The 18,587-nt window shown below is 32.0% G+C and overlaps 3 protein-coding genes and 1 non-coding gene across 7 annotated transcripts in view; 1 reads left to right on the top strand and 3 right to left on the bottom strand.

Annotated features, from left to right (window-relative positions):
• Positions 1-112: 112 nt before the first annotated feature.
• On the bottom strand, positions 113-4,154 carry LOC109542787 (serine/threonine-protein kinase mos). The gene is made up of 5 exons (XM_019912155.2): positions 3,950-4,154; positions 3,550-3,806; positions 1,589-1,992; positions 1,356-1,508; positions 113-727 (listed from the first exon to the last, which is right to left on the bottom strand). Exons 1-5 carry the CDS (start codon positions 4,069-4,071, stop codon positions 581-583), a joined length of 1,083 nt encoding a protein of 360 aa, XP_019767714.2. The 5' UTR covers positions 4,072-4,154; the 3' UTR covers positions 113-580.
• Positions 4,155-4,318: 164 nt separating this feature from the next.
• LOC109542900 (small nuclear ribonucleoprotein Sm D-like protein) overlaps positions 4,319-18,587 on the top strand; it is a 159,778-nt gene continuing 145,509 nt past the window's right edge. The window contains exons 1-2 of one of the 2 annotated variants that reach the window (XM_048668632.1): positions 4,319-4,811; positions 12,840-12,873. In XM_048668632.1, the coding sequence (XP_048524589.1) occupies positions 12,846-12,873 (28 nt within the window). In that variant the 5' untranslated portion in view covers positions 4,319-4,811; positions 12,840-12,845. Of the gene's footprint in view, positions 4,812-12,833; positions 12,874-18,587 lie in introns of those variants that run through there. The other variant, XM_048668633.1, reaches the window with a different exon arrangement.
• Positions 6,929-7,043, bottom strand: Trnal-caa. Its single transcript has 2 exons — positions 7,006-7,043; positions 6,929-6,973 (listed from the first exon to the last, which is right to left on the bottom strand). It is a non-coding gene; the product is annotated as a tRNA-Leu (tRNA).
• Positions 9,659-18,587, bottom strand: part of LOC109542853 (ecdysone-induced protein 74EF) — a 160,704-nt gene continuing 151,775 nt past the window's right edge. For 2 of the 3 annotated variants that reach the window (XM_019912289.2, XM_019912288.2), the window contains 3 exons: positions 13,586-13,845; positions 13,245-13,480; positions 9,659-12,236 (listed from right to left, as the gene is read on the bottom strand). In XM_019912289.2, the coding sequence (XP_019767848.1) occupies positions 12,125-12,236; positions 13,245-13,480; positions 13,586-13,845 (608 nt within the window). In that variant the 3' untranslated portion in view covers positions 9,659-12,124. The remainder of the gene's footprint in view (positions 12,237-13,244; positions 13,481-13,585; positions 13,846-18,587) is intronic. The other variant, XM_048668630.1, reaches the window with a different exon arrangement.

Below are 18,587 nucleotides of genomic sequence, written 5' to 3'. Positions count from 1 at the left end.
AAGTTATTGAAAAACATTCGATTATCTATAAAAACTGCAGCTGGAAAAATTGGAATCGGTTGGAAAACTTGGAAGTTATGATGATTTGAAGGTTGAATAGACAACAACTAACTTTGAATTTTTACCTAGATTAATTCATTTTCAAAATAGAACATCAAATTGTTTGCAAAGTATATGCTCGACACATTCGCTGTCTATCAAAAACATTGTATTTTGGGCTCTGAAAATTGTCAAGCGTAAAACTCTCAAACCGTCAGTTATCAACATTTTTCAGAAATTCTAAAACTCTTAAAAATCCTATAGACGTGGCATAAAAAGTTGTTGCAAATGCAATAAAGAAATTAATTAATTATTTAAGACATGTAAATTATCAAAAGACTTGTTTTAAATCTAAATAGGAAAGACAGTTTCACCTATATCATGATATATTAAAAACAAACCTTAACATTTTATTGAATCATATTTTAAAATTTGGTACGATGTACTTTATGTAACAAGTGTTTGACTGGACCGAAAATTTGGGAACACTTTGTTATCAAATCAAAAACACGAATAAATAACAAATAAAGTAGAATGAATATTAAAACGTAAATTTCTCCAACATTTTCAGTACTTGTAAAGCATCGGGCCTTTGATCGGGATTCGTATCCCAACACTTGGTGAAAATATCCACTATACAATTGGTACCATTCTCTTGGTATTTCGGTCTCAAATTATTCTTACCCACCTAAAACAACATATAAACAATCGAAAACTTTTTCTAAACAAACAATTTTTCGAAACAATAGACTACTTTCATATGTACAAGTTTTGATAATATTTTCAAATAACTCCTGCAGTGCGCTACTAAAATATACGGGGAAACTCTCAACAATATAGCAAAGCTTAATAACTTAGCTATAAATGTGATTTATATGTTTATCAAGTGCTCAGTTAGTAAAAGCGAATCAAGTATCTCAACTAAAAAGAAGGGAGAACAAAACAGAACGTTCACTTTCTGTCATGCATTATAAAAAATTTTTGGTTCAGCTTAAGACCAAATGGTATCTCCTTATGTGTTTTCCTGCTGTTTTTTTTTTCAGTTTTAATTAAATTTCAATATAATTCTTTAAGATTAATTCGATAAAAGTATGATTTGTCTACTAGCTGTAATTCAATAGTTGTGCACTTTACCGCTGTGGTAAAAATTTGATATTACTTGCCGACGACTTCAATTAAAATATTATCTTGAAAGTTATTTTAATTTGGTACATTTGATGATAAATTGAAATAAAGAGGTAAACTGTGAATTTAACATGTGTATTGACGGCTAATTATTAGCGAAGACGTTCTTAGCTTTGTATGTTTTTACTTACATTATAAATAATACTTTCATTTCTTTCATACTCTTGAAATGGGCTTTTTAAATACTTTAATTGCCAAAATATTAAACCGAGTGAATAAATATCACTTTTTGTGGTTGGTGATTTTCCCATTAGAACTTCTGGTGCAGTATATATTACTGTCCCCTAAAAGCAATTTAATCAGAAACTTTCTCTTACTCTTTGTGCAAAAATTACTATGGCGTAATAATTACTACTATACTTACAGTGTAATTAAATTGGCCAGAGCTGTCGCCAATTTTCAATGAGTTTCCAAAGTCGCATATTTTGCAAACATTTTCTCTACTCACTAGTATATTTTTTGGTTTCAAATCTAAATGCATAACTCCATGATGATGCAAATAGGCTAAACCGGCAGTTATATCTATTGCAAATAACTTTAAAAGATTTGTACTATCTTCTTGTAGTGGCCCTGCCTGCATAGCATCTAAAGTATCTTGCAAAGATCGGCAATTTGCTAAATATTCCATAATCACCAGATTATAGGCTTGCCAGTCTGGATTTTCTATTACAGTTATAGTATTTATAACATTTCTATGATTAAGTCCTAAGGCATTTTTTTCTTGCGTGATTGTTTCTTTGGTAACCAATTTTACTGCTACGACTTCTCCTAAAAACTTTTTTCATGTCAAACAACAACATTTACACAACTTGCACTGCAGTTGCACTTTAAGTCAGTTTAACTTGCTTAAAGTGCAGTTCATAACACGGCCCGATATGAGCACACAGATTCCAGCAATCCATCAAGACTTTCTTTAACAGAATGCGCCAGTTTCCTTCTATTCCTATCGTTATTGATTTCGGTAGGAATTTTTGAACTTTGGCAAATTTTCAGTAGTTTGGCCAATTCTGCATTTTAACCTTTCAATGTAGATTTATTCGTAACCCTGCCAAATTAAATATTAACAAATTGATTTTAGAAATCCGTAACGAAAGTTTTCGTTAACACCGTGTGCTACAATGCTTGTATTCACTGCGCTACTGCGTTCAATACGAATTTTTTCCCAATTTGACATTTTTTATCATATAATAACAGGCCTAAATATGACTTGATTATAAACTAAAAAGGTATTTGAAAAAACAAAACAGAACGTGTTTTAATGTATATTTTTGTATCAACAGGCGTTCAAGATTTTTTAATTTCTCAGTCCTGTCTGATTTCTAAGAATTTACTTTGAATTGCCTGCTGGCCTCATAATGAGAATTCGTTCCCTGATAAAATTAATTCAAGAGAAATTGATTTAAAAATATTATTTCTTTCCAAAAATTGATAAAAAAACAATCTATTTCATTGAAAATACATATAATCAATTTTTACAAACTTCTTTTTGGGTATTTCGCCTCAAAAATTTTTGTCTTTAAAAAATGGTTTTGTAAAAATGAATCCGCCTCAACAATATAGAACTTATCTACATATAATCAAGTCAATTTAGTATTGCTCCTACTACATTGACTCGATTTCCTAATAAAGATCTTATATTAGTCATTGACTGTTTAGAACTGTGACAATTTTTTTACAAAAGATAAACATATTTTAGTTTGAAAATAGATTAAATTGAATTATTAGAAGAAGAGAGTTTTTGAACGACCCTGATAAAATTCTCAAATTTGATTGTATTGAAACTTCAATGTGTAAAGGAGCTGGTACGTTTATTAAGACTTTTTATGGTCTTCTCGAAAATATTACTTGCAAAGAGCAAATTCTTTTGAAAATGGAAATTGAGATGTATATAGCATTAACATGGAAATAAACTTCTTAAAATGACGGAACGTGAATTATCAAAGTTGAATATTTTAATGTACTTTATAATTATGGAAAACATTTTTTTTTTAAGAATTGTCGATTTTTTCAAAACCAATATTCTTACAACTCTTACGCAAAATTATTATTTCGTGCCCTTGAATTTCGTACACAGTTGACGAAAATTAGTAATTAATGCCTTTTAAGTTGTTGAGCAAGGCAAGGCTCAAATCATATGAAGACCGCTTAAACTGGTTCTACAAGGCAATGCGATTATTAGTTTCTGAGCTTAGATCAACCATCTCTCTTCCCAATTTCATTGAATTGTGGCAAGTGAATAACTATTGCGGCTTAATTACGTTCACAAATTTCGAAAACTTTCCATCATGTGGCCTGAATCCCTTAACATAAACCGTATTTACTTACCATGATGTCTGCCTTTGAAAACAACACCAAAACTACCCTGTCCCAGCACCTTAGTGCATTTTCTAAAAGGTTGCAAACCATTTTTGGCTAAATCTTGCTTGATCGGGGAATTGAGGTCCAATACGTGTGTGGGATTTGGCGAAATTTCGTTTTGAAAATTATTTTTAGACTTATCAAATATAAGGTCCACTTTAATATCTGGGACTTTTCCTTGATATGGTAGCCGGAGGTTCGGTGAAAAATTTAGTTTTCTTGGCCTAAAAATACTATCTATGTACTATCGAGGAAAATATTACACGTAATTGTTTCAAATACAATAAAATTGTAATTAATTTAAGTGGTTTTTATTTAACTATGTAAAACAACGGTAAATCTATGTTTGGCAGTATTAAAAACTCACGTGATAGCACAAGATGTGATTCGCTGATGTTTTGGAGTAGATAGTAAATTTCTTGATGGGGATAATGTTGTTCTAAGGCTTGGTGATAAGAGTGTAGAAACATTTTTTAATGGGCCAGCCATTTTCTGGCTTAAGAATTAACAACAAACAATATTGCTCTTCAAACCATGCCTTCTGCCTGACTGTGCTGGAATGCTCGCAAATATGTTTAACATATTTGCGCATTTTGTATGCTTTTTACTTATAGATATTGTCAAATTATGCATCTTATAGCTATTTATGAACCAAGGGTGTTAGATTTCTCAATTCTTTCGTCGGTTTCAGAATTTCTTCAAAAACAAAGTTGCTAAAATGATGACATCTGTATTTATGATTCTGCAAAATTTAATTGAATTAATATAACAAAGCGAATTTAAAATAAGACCTGTATATTTGTGTGTTACAATCAGCTCGAAGATTTTTAAATACGATCGGTTTTATCTTTACTTTTTTGGTGTGTTTACTCTTTCGCCGGTAAAGTAAACCTCGCATATTTTGTGTGATTGTTCGTAGTAGTTTTCGGATACAACTGCTCGGTAACAGTTGAATACATGCATGGCAATAAAACATAATGTGATAGTTTAAGAGCGGGCGTGGCGATTGCGGTCCTAATTGTTGGACAGGACATTTGATTTTATTTCAAGCGATTTTTGAGGGTTAAAATTATACCGAAACATGATGAAAAGCATTTGTTTTATTAGTTAGTACGTACTAGTGCTGTGTCGGTCTAAATTGTGTCTGTGAGACTATTGAAACCCCTTATAGGATTAAGAAGATCGGGGCTGGATGAGGCTGTTTTACCTTATATAAGGAGAGCACAAAGGTCAGTTGCAATATTTTTATCTCATCCAAATTTCCGATTTTGTAAGACGCCTCATAGACTAACGAGGTTTATCTCGATAACAAAACATCGAATAGAACCCATACAGATAAAGCACATTTCATTTTCGATCATAAGTCCAATAAGTTAAAATGATGTCACTAAATTAATTTGCTTCCGAAAATAATAAGCAATAAATACGAATTTTTCCAGTTGTGAGTACAATTGAGAGAAATAGTGACAATCTTAACAGCTGCAAATAAAGAAAATTACCATCAGTTTTCACACGTGATTATGTTTTCATTGTAATTTTTTCCTTATAACAAGTATTGAAGATATTTAACATCAGTGCACAAAAAGTTTGATTCCAACAAGTTGGTATAGGATTAATTGGCTTAACTTGGATGTGAATTTTTAAATCGTGAATTTGATTTGAATCTTAATACAGTTGAGTCCGGATATAACGAACTTGAAAAATGAACTAAAACTGGTTCGTTATATCCGGAGTTCGCTATAAGCGAATAATAATACAAAAACACGTGGTGTATTTTATTTCGTTAATTTTCCGTAGAATAGTGAAAGTTAGTAGGTATGACTAAAAAGAAAACAAAAAGATAAACAGAATTCAATTTGAAATCTACTTCTGTATTTCTTGTTTGTACATTTCTGCTGCAAAAATAGATGTTATTTATGTAGTTTTCAAGATCACAAAAGAACTCCCAGACATGATTAGGAACTTGGCGTGATTGTAGAAAATTCCGAGATGCTGACACCTTTTTTGTCAGTTCAGAAATGGATGGAACAGCATTAGTGTCTACAATACAGTTTCACCTAAATCGTCATCTTTCTCATTATCGCTTAAAGCTGTAGATGAGGTTACGGAGTCTATAATTTGCTCATAGGTCAACATTTCTCTTGTAAGAATGCCATTATCAATGCTCACATATTCAAAGAAATTGAAATCACTCAATTTGGTTTTAACTTGTTCTTCGACAACATTGGGACATCTTCGTCTGTGTCATACTCGTAGTTAAAGTCTAAAGTTTAGTCTCAATCACATCGTCTGGTTCATATTCATTTTCTTTTCTTACAAATCCCCCATGCTTAAAGCAATTTGCAATGGTTTTTCGGCTAACTTTTTGCTAAGCTCTATGAATGAAATTGACTGCGTCTAAGAGATTTATAGAAAATGTTTCATTTTTATCGATCACCTCTAACGTGTTCATAAGAAGAATTTTTCACCGACAGGTCCTCCAACAATTTTTCCGCTACTGATATTATGCCTCTTCTTGAAACGCTCTTCCTAACTTTTAGAACAAGCAAATTATTTGTTTTTGATTTTACTCCCCATTTCACTAGCATTTTCTTGCAAAACACTGCCACTTATGGGAACGTTTTCTTCTATTTTTTGAGTAAACCACTTAATAAGTCCTTTGTCAACCTTTTCATGTGCAGATAATTTTAACTTTCTACATCTAACATTTGTTTTGTCATACGCTGATAAAATGTTTTCTCTGTTTTGCCATATTGTTGCAACAGTAGACTTTCCAAGTGCTAATTTCTTACAAATGTCACTCTGCTTTACTCCATTTTTTATTTTGTTAATAATCTCGTACTTTTCATTTAGTGAAAAAGCTTTGCGTTTTTGTTTTTCCATTCTAAAACGATTTACATACATAACGCGGCAAAAAACAAGTCACTGCCCGTCTCTCCCTCTCACTAATATAAACAATTCCGCACGATTGGTGTTGCTGAGCGTGGAAGTTTGTTATAAACGGAAAGTGAATATACCCAAACTAACATAAAAAGTGATCGTTATATCCGGAAGTTCGTTATAAACGGGTTCGTTATAACCAGTAAAAAAATACGTTGGTTCTTATGGACGACGTTCCAATTAAAGGAAAAAAGTTCGATTTAACCGAAAGTTCACTATAACCGGGACCATTACAAGCGGACTTTACTGTATAATTTTATTTCAACACGAAATTAATTTGTAAATCATAACTAAATTTTAACTTTGCTCAATGTAAATAAGTAAAAAACGTAAGTGATAAAATATGAAATTCATAAAAATCAAGGATGTTTCAACATTTAATTTCCATTTTAAAAGCAAAAAGTTATGTCAGAAGTGGGATTCGAACCCACGCCCTCAAAGAGGACCAGAACGCTCATAAACCCGCAAAGCAGGCAAGGAAACCTTGAGTCTGGCGCCTTAGACCGCTCGGCCATCCTGACATATGAAAATTGTTTGCCGGCGATGCAGATGATATACACTTTTTGAATTATTTTCGTATTTGTATGACCAGTGTTCTAATGATGAATAAGAATTACTCTTTTCTGATAGGATTTTGCTCGAAATGAACTCTTTCATGCGTAGTTCTTAAGTAGGCGCGTACAGCTTTTAAATTTAGATTTTCATTCTAGGTGCGACAAAAAATTGTAGCCCAGAAAAGAAAGTTTACTCTAATATAACACCATATACAGGGTGTCCCGTAAGCACATGATCAAAAGGATACTGCGATTTTCTTTGCTTCAAAAGAAGACGATCTGTCGTAGCTTTTAATCACAAAAAATGTCTGGCTCCTCTGCTATTTAATAGTCAAAGTTCTTCAAAAAACTATCTTTTTCTGAAATATCGGGAGAAATATTTTTGTAAAACAAAATTAAATTCAGGTAAAATTCCATCTAGTGGCAACGTGGAGAAGCAATTTTTTATCAGAAAGTTACAGCTCACTCAGCTAAAACTCTATATCGATTTTCAATTTATTCCGCGAAGAAATGTCCAGAAGAGGTCAAAAATTAAAAAAAAAATAAGATGGAAGAGCAGTAACTCAGAAAATATTCCGATTTCGAATTTTTGCTACCTGACTTATTAATATTATTTGAGCCTATAGCATCACCCTTAAAATTTTCACTTTTTAAAAATTCAGCGCGTTTTATTTAATTATGAAAATGTAAACAAATGATGAAAACTTAATGAAATTAAAATATAATTAATTAATTTAACAGGCGAATTACTTACGCTTTTGCCTTGCAACCCAATCAGCTTTCTATATTTTGCACCCCGCAGCGCCATCTGAAAGAAGGGATGGAAAGTTACAGACACTGCCCTTGTGTAGAGGCCTACAACCCTTGTGCTGTAATAAACAGTTTATGAACCAGATAGCGACTAACTGCTAGAATCTGAATAATATCTGATTATTCAAGTTTATAGGTTTATACTCGATACTCAAATTATATTATAAATTATAGTTGGAGTCAAATAAACAAAACGTGGACATGAGAACAGCACTAAAAAATAACACAAACTTTCGCGGCATCATTAACCGCTTAGTGTTTATTAATGATTCTGTTTTCACAAGATATGAAAAAGTTAACTGAGTATTTCGTAGCTTGACAAATAAAAATCAAACAAATTCTACGAGCATTTGATTAAATTATTTGTATTCTTAGATTTCGGATTTATTAGTTACGATTTTTTTAGTGAATAAAAAGTTACTCACCCTACACTGTAGAAGAAATTGGCGAAATCCTTCTTCGAGTCTTCTACCGATCCGTTTTGCCTTGATGTGAGGAATCTGAGGCGTGCGTTAATACGAATCTAAAAATTTACTTAAAAATGATGCACGGTACGAAGAAAACTCAAGAAAGATTTTTAATGGGATCTAAACAAGCAATAAATAAGTAAAACTTTTGATTTGATGAAACATTTTTGATAAACCTCTTGCGCAACATTTTTCTTCAAAAATATTGAATGCCATGCCAGTACACGCTCCACTGGGGTACCAAAAAAGTTTTTCGCTTAATAGAACCCTGGCCACTCGATAGCTATTGACATTTGCATAAGTTAATTAAAATGTCTGAAGTGGTTTCGGATTTTTGAAAAAAATGTTTATGGTTTTTAATAAAACTTTAGTACTGTATTTTCGTTCAGATGGCATTAGGATGCCTCATTTATTAGCTATGAGAACTGCTGGATTTAAAATATAACCAACAGCCGCCTCTGAGAGTTTGTCAAAGTAATTTTGAATCACCCTGTATGATTATTTTTTATTAGAAAACTATAATTTATTATTTTTATGTTCTTGATAACACTTTTTTTAAGATCAACTGCTTTCTTAGCAGAACTTACAATTTATTCATCGGTCGAGCATGTTCTACTCAATCAACACCGTTGAATTTCGACTTTTGTCTGAGTATAATTAATATAGAGCTTAATTTTCATTTGGGATTGAGAATACGTTTCAAGCTCCGCTCTGAACTAATGATTAAGAATCTCCTATAAGTTGCATTATAGGCTGAAGCTCCCAACTCTTCTATTCAATCTTGCAAGTTAGAACAAATTCCAAATCCATCATCAGCTCGAGAAATTTTGCACAAACGCACTTTTACTTCATTGAAAGTGGGACCCGTTTTTCTAGTCAGGTTTTCCTCATACCGAATTGATGCTAACAGTTCTTCAGCTATCTGGAGTCTCGAGACTAATGGTTTAATTGTTGCGAATCAAATTCGTTAAACACAGAAGCATATTCAGTTTTAAAATATTTGCCGTTGGAGGTCGCATTGATATTCACCAGACTCATTATATACATTATATACAAAGAGAAAATTCTGCACTGACTTACGACCCGCACTACTATTCAGTTCTCCTATTAAGAGAAATTAAGTCTTCGCCACTCGCAATTTTTCACACACTTTCTTATAAGCAATCAATTAAAATATTATGAACCGATCGCAAATTTTACACGATCAAAAGAGATGATCTTTATGTGCTCGCTTGGCAAGTTTTGACGACAATTTAGAAAGAGCGAGCAAAGGGTTTTGTTGAGAAACAATACGAAAACCATCTGTTACTTCTAGTGTTATTTATTTTAAAATGACGAAAAATATTACATAAACTATATAATAAAAGTACTCACTTAACCTACATATAAACATTTACAATTATTTAAAACACACTTCCATCTCTTCAACCTTAAACGTACTGAAAATATTTCTGAACTAAGATAAAATTCTATCTATATTTACAAACAATTATAGTTATTTAACATGTATCACCAATTAGTTTATTTTACATCCATTCCTGTTTTAAAAAGTAAATAGCTTCCCAAACCACCAGTTTTCGATTGTTTATGATAGTTTTTCAGCGTTCATAATGCGTAAATCGTCTAAACTATGAATTCTTTTCTCGCCATATAAACAGTTCAAATATTATTTACCCTTAATTAACATTTTGGGAATTATCTCTAATATAACAGGGACACTAAAATACTTTCCATTAAACACCAACGTGGGATGCTTACGAGTATTGATGATCTCAAATATACTTAACAACATTAGTTTAAAAGTGGGCAGTTTGTTCGTGGACAAATATGTATTATATGGAAACAACAAAACTCCTTGAGAAATAATTATCACATTTTCAATAGAGCGTTATAAAGCTTGTTTTAGTGAAATCTAAAAACATTGCAATGACAAGATAATCATTTCTTAAGGAAATAGTACACACTTTCCATTTAAGTATCATTACATCTATTACATTTAACAAGTATTATAATTATTTTTTTAATTTCTTCTACGTTATGTATAAAAATGTATGTTGATATATAAATTTGACCTGAATTTAATTTGAACTTTTGTCAATTTTCTTGTAGTTCGATGTGTAAAAAATGTCTCATTAGGTAAAATTCATCTAAAAAGACACGGCATTTAGGTACATTGATTTTATGTTTGAGGTGTTTATCGAAAATTAATTGTTTGGTTTATAACTATCCTTTAGAGATAACATTTACAAAATCACAGAACAATTTTAATCAGCCGGAAACAAAAAATTTATTCAGCATATTTAAATAAATACTATACAGAATATACAAATTCAATTAATGTTAGAGTAACAAACGTGTATTATATGACGGGGAAATATATGTGAAAATCCCAGAGTATAATTTTTTGCACACCATATAATAGTTACATACAAAAATCACATTTTTATAAATGGTACAAAATTATTAATATGTAAATATTTTCAACGGACTTCCAAAGCTTGGACTGTTCTATAATAAGTACACGTTAAATGTTTATGTACATTTTTAGCTTAGGAGATCGAACTTATACAAAAGAGAGCAATTAAAACAAAGGAATTAACCTATATTTCATTCCATAGGCACCGTTCACAGTCTGATCCTTTTTATGTAAATTCTTCTAAACAGCACCGTTCAATCTGGTCTTTTTTATAAGTTATAAGGTTTAATAATTTGACATTTGTTCAGTTATCATTTGGGTATTAGTAAAGTAAATTCAGAAATTCGTCTATGTTTCTTGTATTCTAAAATTGCCTGATTTATTACTAGTTTATTTTTTAAATAATTACCAATTCAGATCTAACTTAAAAATGAAATACCAATGAGCCATTGTACATACAAATTGTCTAAAATTATTGCACTATTTTATTTTTTTATTTAATTTGAGTAAATTTGATAATGAGTTTTTAGGTTTGTAGGCCTGCAACATCAAAGGGTTTTTAAATGTTACTAATTGCAAGCAAAGAAATACATGTCAAGCTTCCAATCGCGTAAAATAATTCTTATAAAATACCACAACCTTTAAATTAATTCTCGCTTTCTCAAAATCAGTTATCAAACATTGTTACATAAATAGGGAGATCTACAGCACAATTCTTTGCAGTCTTTGAAAATGATTCTTTGAATCAACATGTGCAGTATGGTTTTGGTCGACAACACATTTTCCTTTTTAAGGAACTGAACATGTTTAGCCTGACCGGAATAAAATCATACTTTTTCACATGGCATTCCCATTTATTCAAACATGTACTGACATTGAAACAACCACTAGCTACTTTGCATCCACGACTATAATCATACCGCGCCATCGTCTGCAACGTACTTTTTGCAAATTTGCGGAATTTTTTTCTATTTATGGTTGATACAAAACAAAACCGCTAACCTTGAAATATTATAAAAAAATAATTAGTGGTTTGCCAAAATATTTAAATTTGAAAGCTGTTCGTGTAAGTGTGGGAGGCGAAAAGAAAGCGTGGGATTAAATAAAAATTTGGTGGCCCTATTTTCTGTTACACCATACTTTTAATTTTCTATACTGAAAGTTCTGGTTTTCTTTATCAATGTAAAGCCGTGTTTGAGGCGTGCTGAACAGTTATGAAATTTAACGGATTTTCTTTTGTATACAAGTAATATCAGTAATTGGCATTGTTTCTCTGGTTGTACTATTATGACGGGTTGATCGTAGAATGAGGAATTTGTTCCTCACTTACATTTATTGTGCAAATGGCAGTAGTTTCACGCTGCTCCCGTGCAATCAATTTCGACGATGTCTTTTGGTACTTCTACGAATTGGTAGACGAGACGTTGGCCGTCGACTTTGGCTAAAATGCCTCTCTGATAATAGTATCTGAAACAAAAATTAACCATTATTAGACTCGAAACCGAGTGTAAATCAACTATTTAACCCACTGATAGTATTTATCAATGATCACATTTTGGCGATATTCAGACTTAATACGTTTACTCGAGATCTAAAATTTTAATGAAATATAAGCCGGCGGGAGCAAATAGTTTGAATGAATTGAACTTTGCGATCAGTCGAAGCCCGGCCGAAGTTCCATTTAAAACCTTAATCTGAAGAATGAAGCGGAAACCGATTTCCATTATTGAATGAACTGTTTCAATTTCGCTTTAAAAGCCTCTTTGATGTATATGTTTTAAATCAATGCGTAATCATTACATACACACAACTAAATAAGAAATATAAATTATAAATATAAGACTTATAAATATATTACTTAAAATAAATATTAGCATGTGGAAAAAATGCTTGCTTTAGTATATAATAAGTAATTAATCTGGAGGATGAAATTAAATTTGACTGGTTCAATGAAGCTAAAAATCTTTAGCTCAGATGTGCGGAAGTCTCAAGTCCGTTATTCATTATTATTGCTATTATTATTATCATTAATGAATATACGATTTGCCACACTAAATTCTCTATTTGCAGAACACTATGCACACTATGAGATGTCGATGCGCATGTAAGTTTAGTTACCAATATGAGCTAGTTTTAGGTTTGTTTTGTCAAATAAGTAAAAATCAGAATAGAGCTGAAGGGGTGAAAGAAAAAAATACAAGGCATTCAAATTTTGAATAAGAATTTTTATGTTCTTGTGTTTTCGAATTTAAGAGATATGGTGGTCCAGATGAAGAACAAACATAAAAAAATGTAATAAAAAAATTACACTTGCTTGTTAAGTCATATATGGAAAACTTTGCATGTATTAAGTGCAACAAATTGTTATTTCCGTAAATACACATTTTCATAACTTTTAAACCAAGAAATTTAAATTGCTGAGCTACTCACTGAATTTCTGGATATTTTCAGTATCTGAATAATATTTAAGCTCACCTTAGAGCACGTCCCATTGTCTCGTAGTTCATATCTGGTTTGTTCTTGTGCATTCCCCAAAGCCGGGACACCGCTTTAGAGTCCACAAGTTTGAACACGCCCTTCTCTCTGTTCGTCCACTTGATATACCTCGGGCAGTATTCTCTATCCTGCAGTAGTTTGAGCAAAAATTCCCACAGGTATGTTGTGGAACCTTCCCTACTTTTCCGTTTTGGTGCTGTACCTGGTTCTCCCAACTGTAACAAGCAACAATCACATATATTATTCGTTTCCACAAAACAAACGGGCAATTAACCAAACGAATATTGAGAAAATGCTTTGATAATTCGGTCTAAACTCACTCGTTGTTTCTTCACCTTCTTCAGCTTCCTTGGTGAGAATCCTAGCAAATAAGGGTCATCATAAACGGAGCTGGTCGCTGCCTGTATTACCGATGTGGGTATTCCTGAGTGGTGCCTCAGTGGAGGTGAGGGCGGAGATGGGGTGGTAAATGGGGATTGGTGAGTGTTGTGCTGATGGTGTTGGTGCATCGACTGATGTGGATGCGTCGACACGTGGTGATGTTGAGCTTGTAGTAGGTAGTTTTGATAGGGGTCTAAATCTGCAATTAAATTAGAAACAATAATGAAAAACCTTCTAGTTGTATTTAATTATACACTAAGCTGATATAAATGGAGCGTTTCATTATGCTGATCTAGAGGAACTCAGGCTTTGACTGTTGATGGGTTTTTGAGATTTCTTCGTTATTTTATTATTTACTTTATGAGTTGGAAGGAGACAATAATTTAAACTGCAAGTGATCTTAGAATGAATTCTAATTTGCGGAAATGCGTTAAAGTGGCAAATGTAATGTTTGTTGTTTCGCGGTGTTATCCCCCTTTTGTTGCATAAGATCTAACTATTTATTATTGGCAACGCGCCATTTTTAAAAATCCATGCTAAGATATGTGAATAGTTTTGCTTTTGGCGCCAAAAATTGTAAATTGAACATTTTTGTCGTTTTCTGAAATCCTAAATGTATGTAAATGTTATTATTCTTAACAATGCATTTTTCAACCTACTACCTCGTTGAGAGGCAAGTAATTTGGTTTAATACCCAAAAACACATACAAAAAGTGCTTACAATTTTTAAGTTAGTATTGCTTAAAGCAAATAAAAGCACAGCTTTGTATTTTCCTTTAAACTATGTGCAGTTTTCTTCATGAAATAAATAGAATGAGAAAAATGTTTACATTAAAAAGTTCAAAAAGTTTAACAAAAAGTAAATTCTTCTCTAATTATGCTTTTTTATGGCATGAATGTTAAAACGCGATGAACGTCCAATTGAAATAAACCAAAAATTCAGCATCCAAATGTATTTGTTGTAAATGTATAAGCTCAACTTCCAGCGTAGTTAATTGATTACTTGAATTTTCATTTTCCGCCATCAGTTTCATCAGCTACAAGAATATAAATATAGATTATGTTCAATGTATGAAATGTGCATGTGAACATTTTTATTACATAGTTTAATGGAAGTGTAATTTTTTCATTACACTTATATAGATGAACTCATAGGTTCTTGATCATTGTTGCCAATAAGACGTCGGTCAACTAAAGCACATTTTTTCACTTAATTCCAGTCAACATTCCGGCAGCCTACTTCCGTTGTAATAACGGCAATTGATTTTCGGAAGTTGCCTTTACGCATCAGAATTCCGGCAGTTTTATTGTTGTGCTTCTTTTCTTTTTTGGATTAATTGGAGAAAGAAAACCAGTCCTAACACACTTGTTCTAAATTGCTTTGTTTTTCTCTATTTCGACAAATAAAAGATTTACCCTGCTAAACTGATCATTTTAGGTTCCGTTCAGAAAAGAAATAGCACGTCATTTTTCCCTTTCAAATTAATTTATCCAACCAAAAGAAAAAAATTGAAGAAGAGACTAAGTACACATATTATTCTAACCGACCAGAATTTCACTAGAACCCTCATTATATCGGAAGCATGGAATAAGACGGGCAGAGGAAAACGGTGCATCTATTTTTGCCAAGGACAACGCAGTTGAAGGCTGCAACTGCAATGGTTTCCTGGTCAATGTACGATTCAGGGTTACCGAGGTTTCACTAATAGAGAGCTAACTGATTAGTATGTAACAACATCAGAAACAAACCATCCAGGCAATAATTAAGCCTATAGAAACGATGCCTTTGTCCTAGTTTTCAATTGAAAAACAATCGCGACATTTTACATCACTTGATACATTCACGACAACTAAACACTCAAAGTTTTCCTTTGAAGTGAAGAAAACAGTAATTTGTGTCATCATTTTTGTCACAAAGCGTCCTTGCTTCCTTCGAGTATTTAGAGCGGAAGCGCCTCATTTCAGAAAAAAAGTTGAGCAATTAACAGAACGTAATTTCGATTCTCGATATTTCCCATTTGGCAACACAAATATTCTAAGTATCACTTCAATTTACTGTCGCCCTCAAAACCTAGACCTCAATTTGATGAGGAAAATTTGAAAAGCGATTAAGAAATAGTCACAGTAAACAACAATGGCCGAAATAAATACTACTTCAACATTTTATAAATAGTAGTAAATCCAGTTATTTAGACATTTCAGAATCATCAATATTTATTCTACTCTCAAGACCTAAAGTAGGTAGTATTGATCAATGTTTAAACATATAAAATCGATGTGAACATGCCTTAACACAATTATTGCCGTTGACCTAAAAATATACGGCAATCATTTAGAATCTAATGAAGCATGGATTTCGAAATGTTAATTAAAATAATTAAAACACAAACTAGGTAATGATATGTAAGGTCAAACAGATCACACTTCATTGGCATAATCGATAAATGCAACCACCGTATTTCAATAAAGTGAACATTTTATATAAATGTAGTAACTCGTTGAAGGAAACATTAGCCAGCAAAGTCAGTTGATAATCGTGCTCTTCCGGCGCTCATGAAGCAATAAGAACTAAGATAAAATGGGAAAACAGTGGTGTGGGCACACGCAACTTCAAAACAAAGTTATACCTACCGGCAATTGCATTGATAGTTTTTGTTTGCGAATTTCTTTTGTTGTGGTAGCTTTCTTTTAGTGTTCTTCAATTTAACCAAAACAGTAAAATAAATGAAAATAGTCAAACAAAGAACTTCAACACTTGTGGTACAGTTTCTGATAATTTCGACAAGGAATTTCACACAGTTAGACTGAAAATCAATATTAAATATGCATTTAAACTGTTCTAGTAGCAGCTCTGCTTGAAAGATAAGTTAATTTTAACAACATTTTTAAGCACATTTTTTCAAAAAATTTGTCAAAAAGTGTTTTTCGGAAAATATCTTATTTAAGATGACTATATTGTTCCCATTTTAAATCGAATTTTTATGCCTCTAGCCAGTACATCTCGAATTACATATTTTTGCGATATCAATAGATATCCTTTTGCTGTTCCCTCATCATTCATGAACCCTCCCTCTACGTAAATATGAGGTCAACTCTCGTGTTGAATAATTAATTCGAGATACTCTAAATCGATAATCGAATCAAATCCATTCTTCTCAATTATTTCATTCGATTCTTGTAACTGGTAAACGCTCGAATTTTTTATTAATACCGTGAAATACATTTAAAAAAGCTGAATATGCCACAGGACTAAAAACGAATACAGGATTACAAAGAAACATTTTTTTTTATTTTAATTATTTGCAACGTTTCAATAAATGTATGTATGTACATATTTAGAAAAAATTAGGTTAGTCAAAAAATTGTCCTCGACTAGGTAGGTATATCAGGTATTTGCGGCCAGTAGATTATTTTTTTGCCCAAAAATATTGCAGAAGATCATTTGAACCAGATATATTGGATTTTCATAACAAATGTATTTAAAGTTTTTGTTGTACTTAACACGAGTTTTAGAAATGTTTTGACTTATTACAGCATTTTAGGTTTTGCCTTAATTATTCTCAATAATAAAAGTTTTACGATTTTAATGATTTTGTCAAACACTAAACTGTAGGTCCGAAATTTGGAAAACAAAAAAATTAAATTTTAAATTACTTTTTTAAAATAGAACAAAATAAAAACACACTTGTACTCTTGTGCAATCAAAAAAGGTCTTTATGTTCTGGAAACTCTATAGGACCCTAGTGTGACATTAAGTAATAAACAAAAGTATATTAAAACTAATGACTCACTCAGTGCATCCAAGATAAATTTATTTATTATGAGAAGCGTTAAATCCCGCGCATGATAAAAACTTGACAAAATACAAGAAAGTTGAGAAATTTATAAAACGGAAGTTTTCGCAATTTCCTGGAGAATGTAACAAATAAGTTTCTCACGTTTCGGTTGCGAAATATATGTTCGTGTATAATTTTTGATCAACACCATCAACCCTATGATTTGATTGATTTAACAATTCATACGGGAGCAAGACAAAAAAATTGATGTTTTTCAACAACAAAAAGACTGCTCAAAGTAAACTATATAATTTCATTGAGAAAATAATTTTAACCGTGGAACATAAAGAGTTTCTTTAGCAATACTTTTGAAAAACTTCCGCTGGCCTTCTTAGAACATCAGTGACTAATTAATGATTAAATTCGCACCTATTCATTTATACGAAACTTTCATAGATTGCATGAATAATGAGTAAAAAATTTTATTTTTCATCATCACACTTTTGTCCGACTGGCGCATTATTCCAAGAAAAGTGTTATCTGGTCATGTTTCTAAGACCTTCTGGTGCACCATTCACAGGCGCGTTTTTCTTTTTCATCGTCATCGGGCCGATATCTGTACTTTGTTAAAATGCAGCATGGATTTGAAGGCTTCAGCGGTACGATCCATTTGACAAATTCTTATCTTTCACACTTTTAAAACGTTTGCGTTGGGTGAGTAGATTAATGGCTACTGATAAAAGTATGAACAATGATAAGAAGCAGACGCAGTGATGATGAAAATACGGATATAAAGGAAACAAAACAAACACCTAATCCTGCATCTGATCAGATAGTTGCTGACAATAAAAAAAGGATTGTAATGAAAAAGCTTGTAAAGGAGCGTTGATTTGAACGATGAAAGAAACTATTTGAGTATTACAAAGTTGGATTAGTGCCAAGTTGCCAACAGGATACAAGACACCGCCACTGAAAACAAAACGACCAAATACATTGAAGTACCATCCACTGTTCGAGGCCAACTTAATTCTGCGAGAATTACCACATCTGCGCCTGCTCACTGCATTCAAGTTCACCTAATTATATCACTCGGGGGGTATATGTGAGAAGGTTTGGCGTGCTATTAGAATGCCTAAAGTACCGATTTTTGTCTCTTTCTTACGTA

This window comes from Dendroctonus ponderosae, unplaced genomic scaffold (genome assembly GCF_020466585.1).
Source record: "Dendroctonus ponderosae isolate FM_Combo_2020 unplaced genomic scaffold, Dpon_F_20191213v2 Dpon_F_20191213_7, whole genome shotgun sequence".
Taxonomy (NCBI): domain Eukaryota; kingdom Metazoa; phylum Arthropoda; class Insecta; order Coleoptera; family Curculionidae; genus Dendroctonus; species Dendroctonus ponderosae.
The sequence above is the reverse complement of the archived record's forward strand: the minus strand, read 5'-3'. Positions and strand labels throughout refer to the sequence as shown.

Bases quoted from the DNA above. Each gene is read 5' to 3' on its own strand.
- LOC109542787 (XM_019912155.2), bottom strand. From the start codon at position 4,071: ATGGCTGGCCCATTAAAAAATGTTTCTACACTCTTATCACCAAGCCTT. The intron at 1,509-1,588 runs GTAAGTATAGTA...AATTGCTTTTAG, and splicing joins CTGGCCAATTTAATTACACT to GGGACAGTAATATATACTGC. The intron at 728-1,355 runs GTAAGTAAAAAC...ATGTTGTTTTAG, and splicing joins ATGAAAGTATTATTTATAAT to GTGGGTAAGAATAATTTGAG.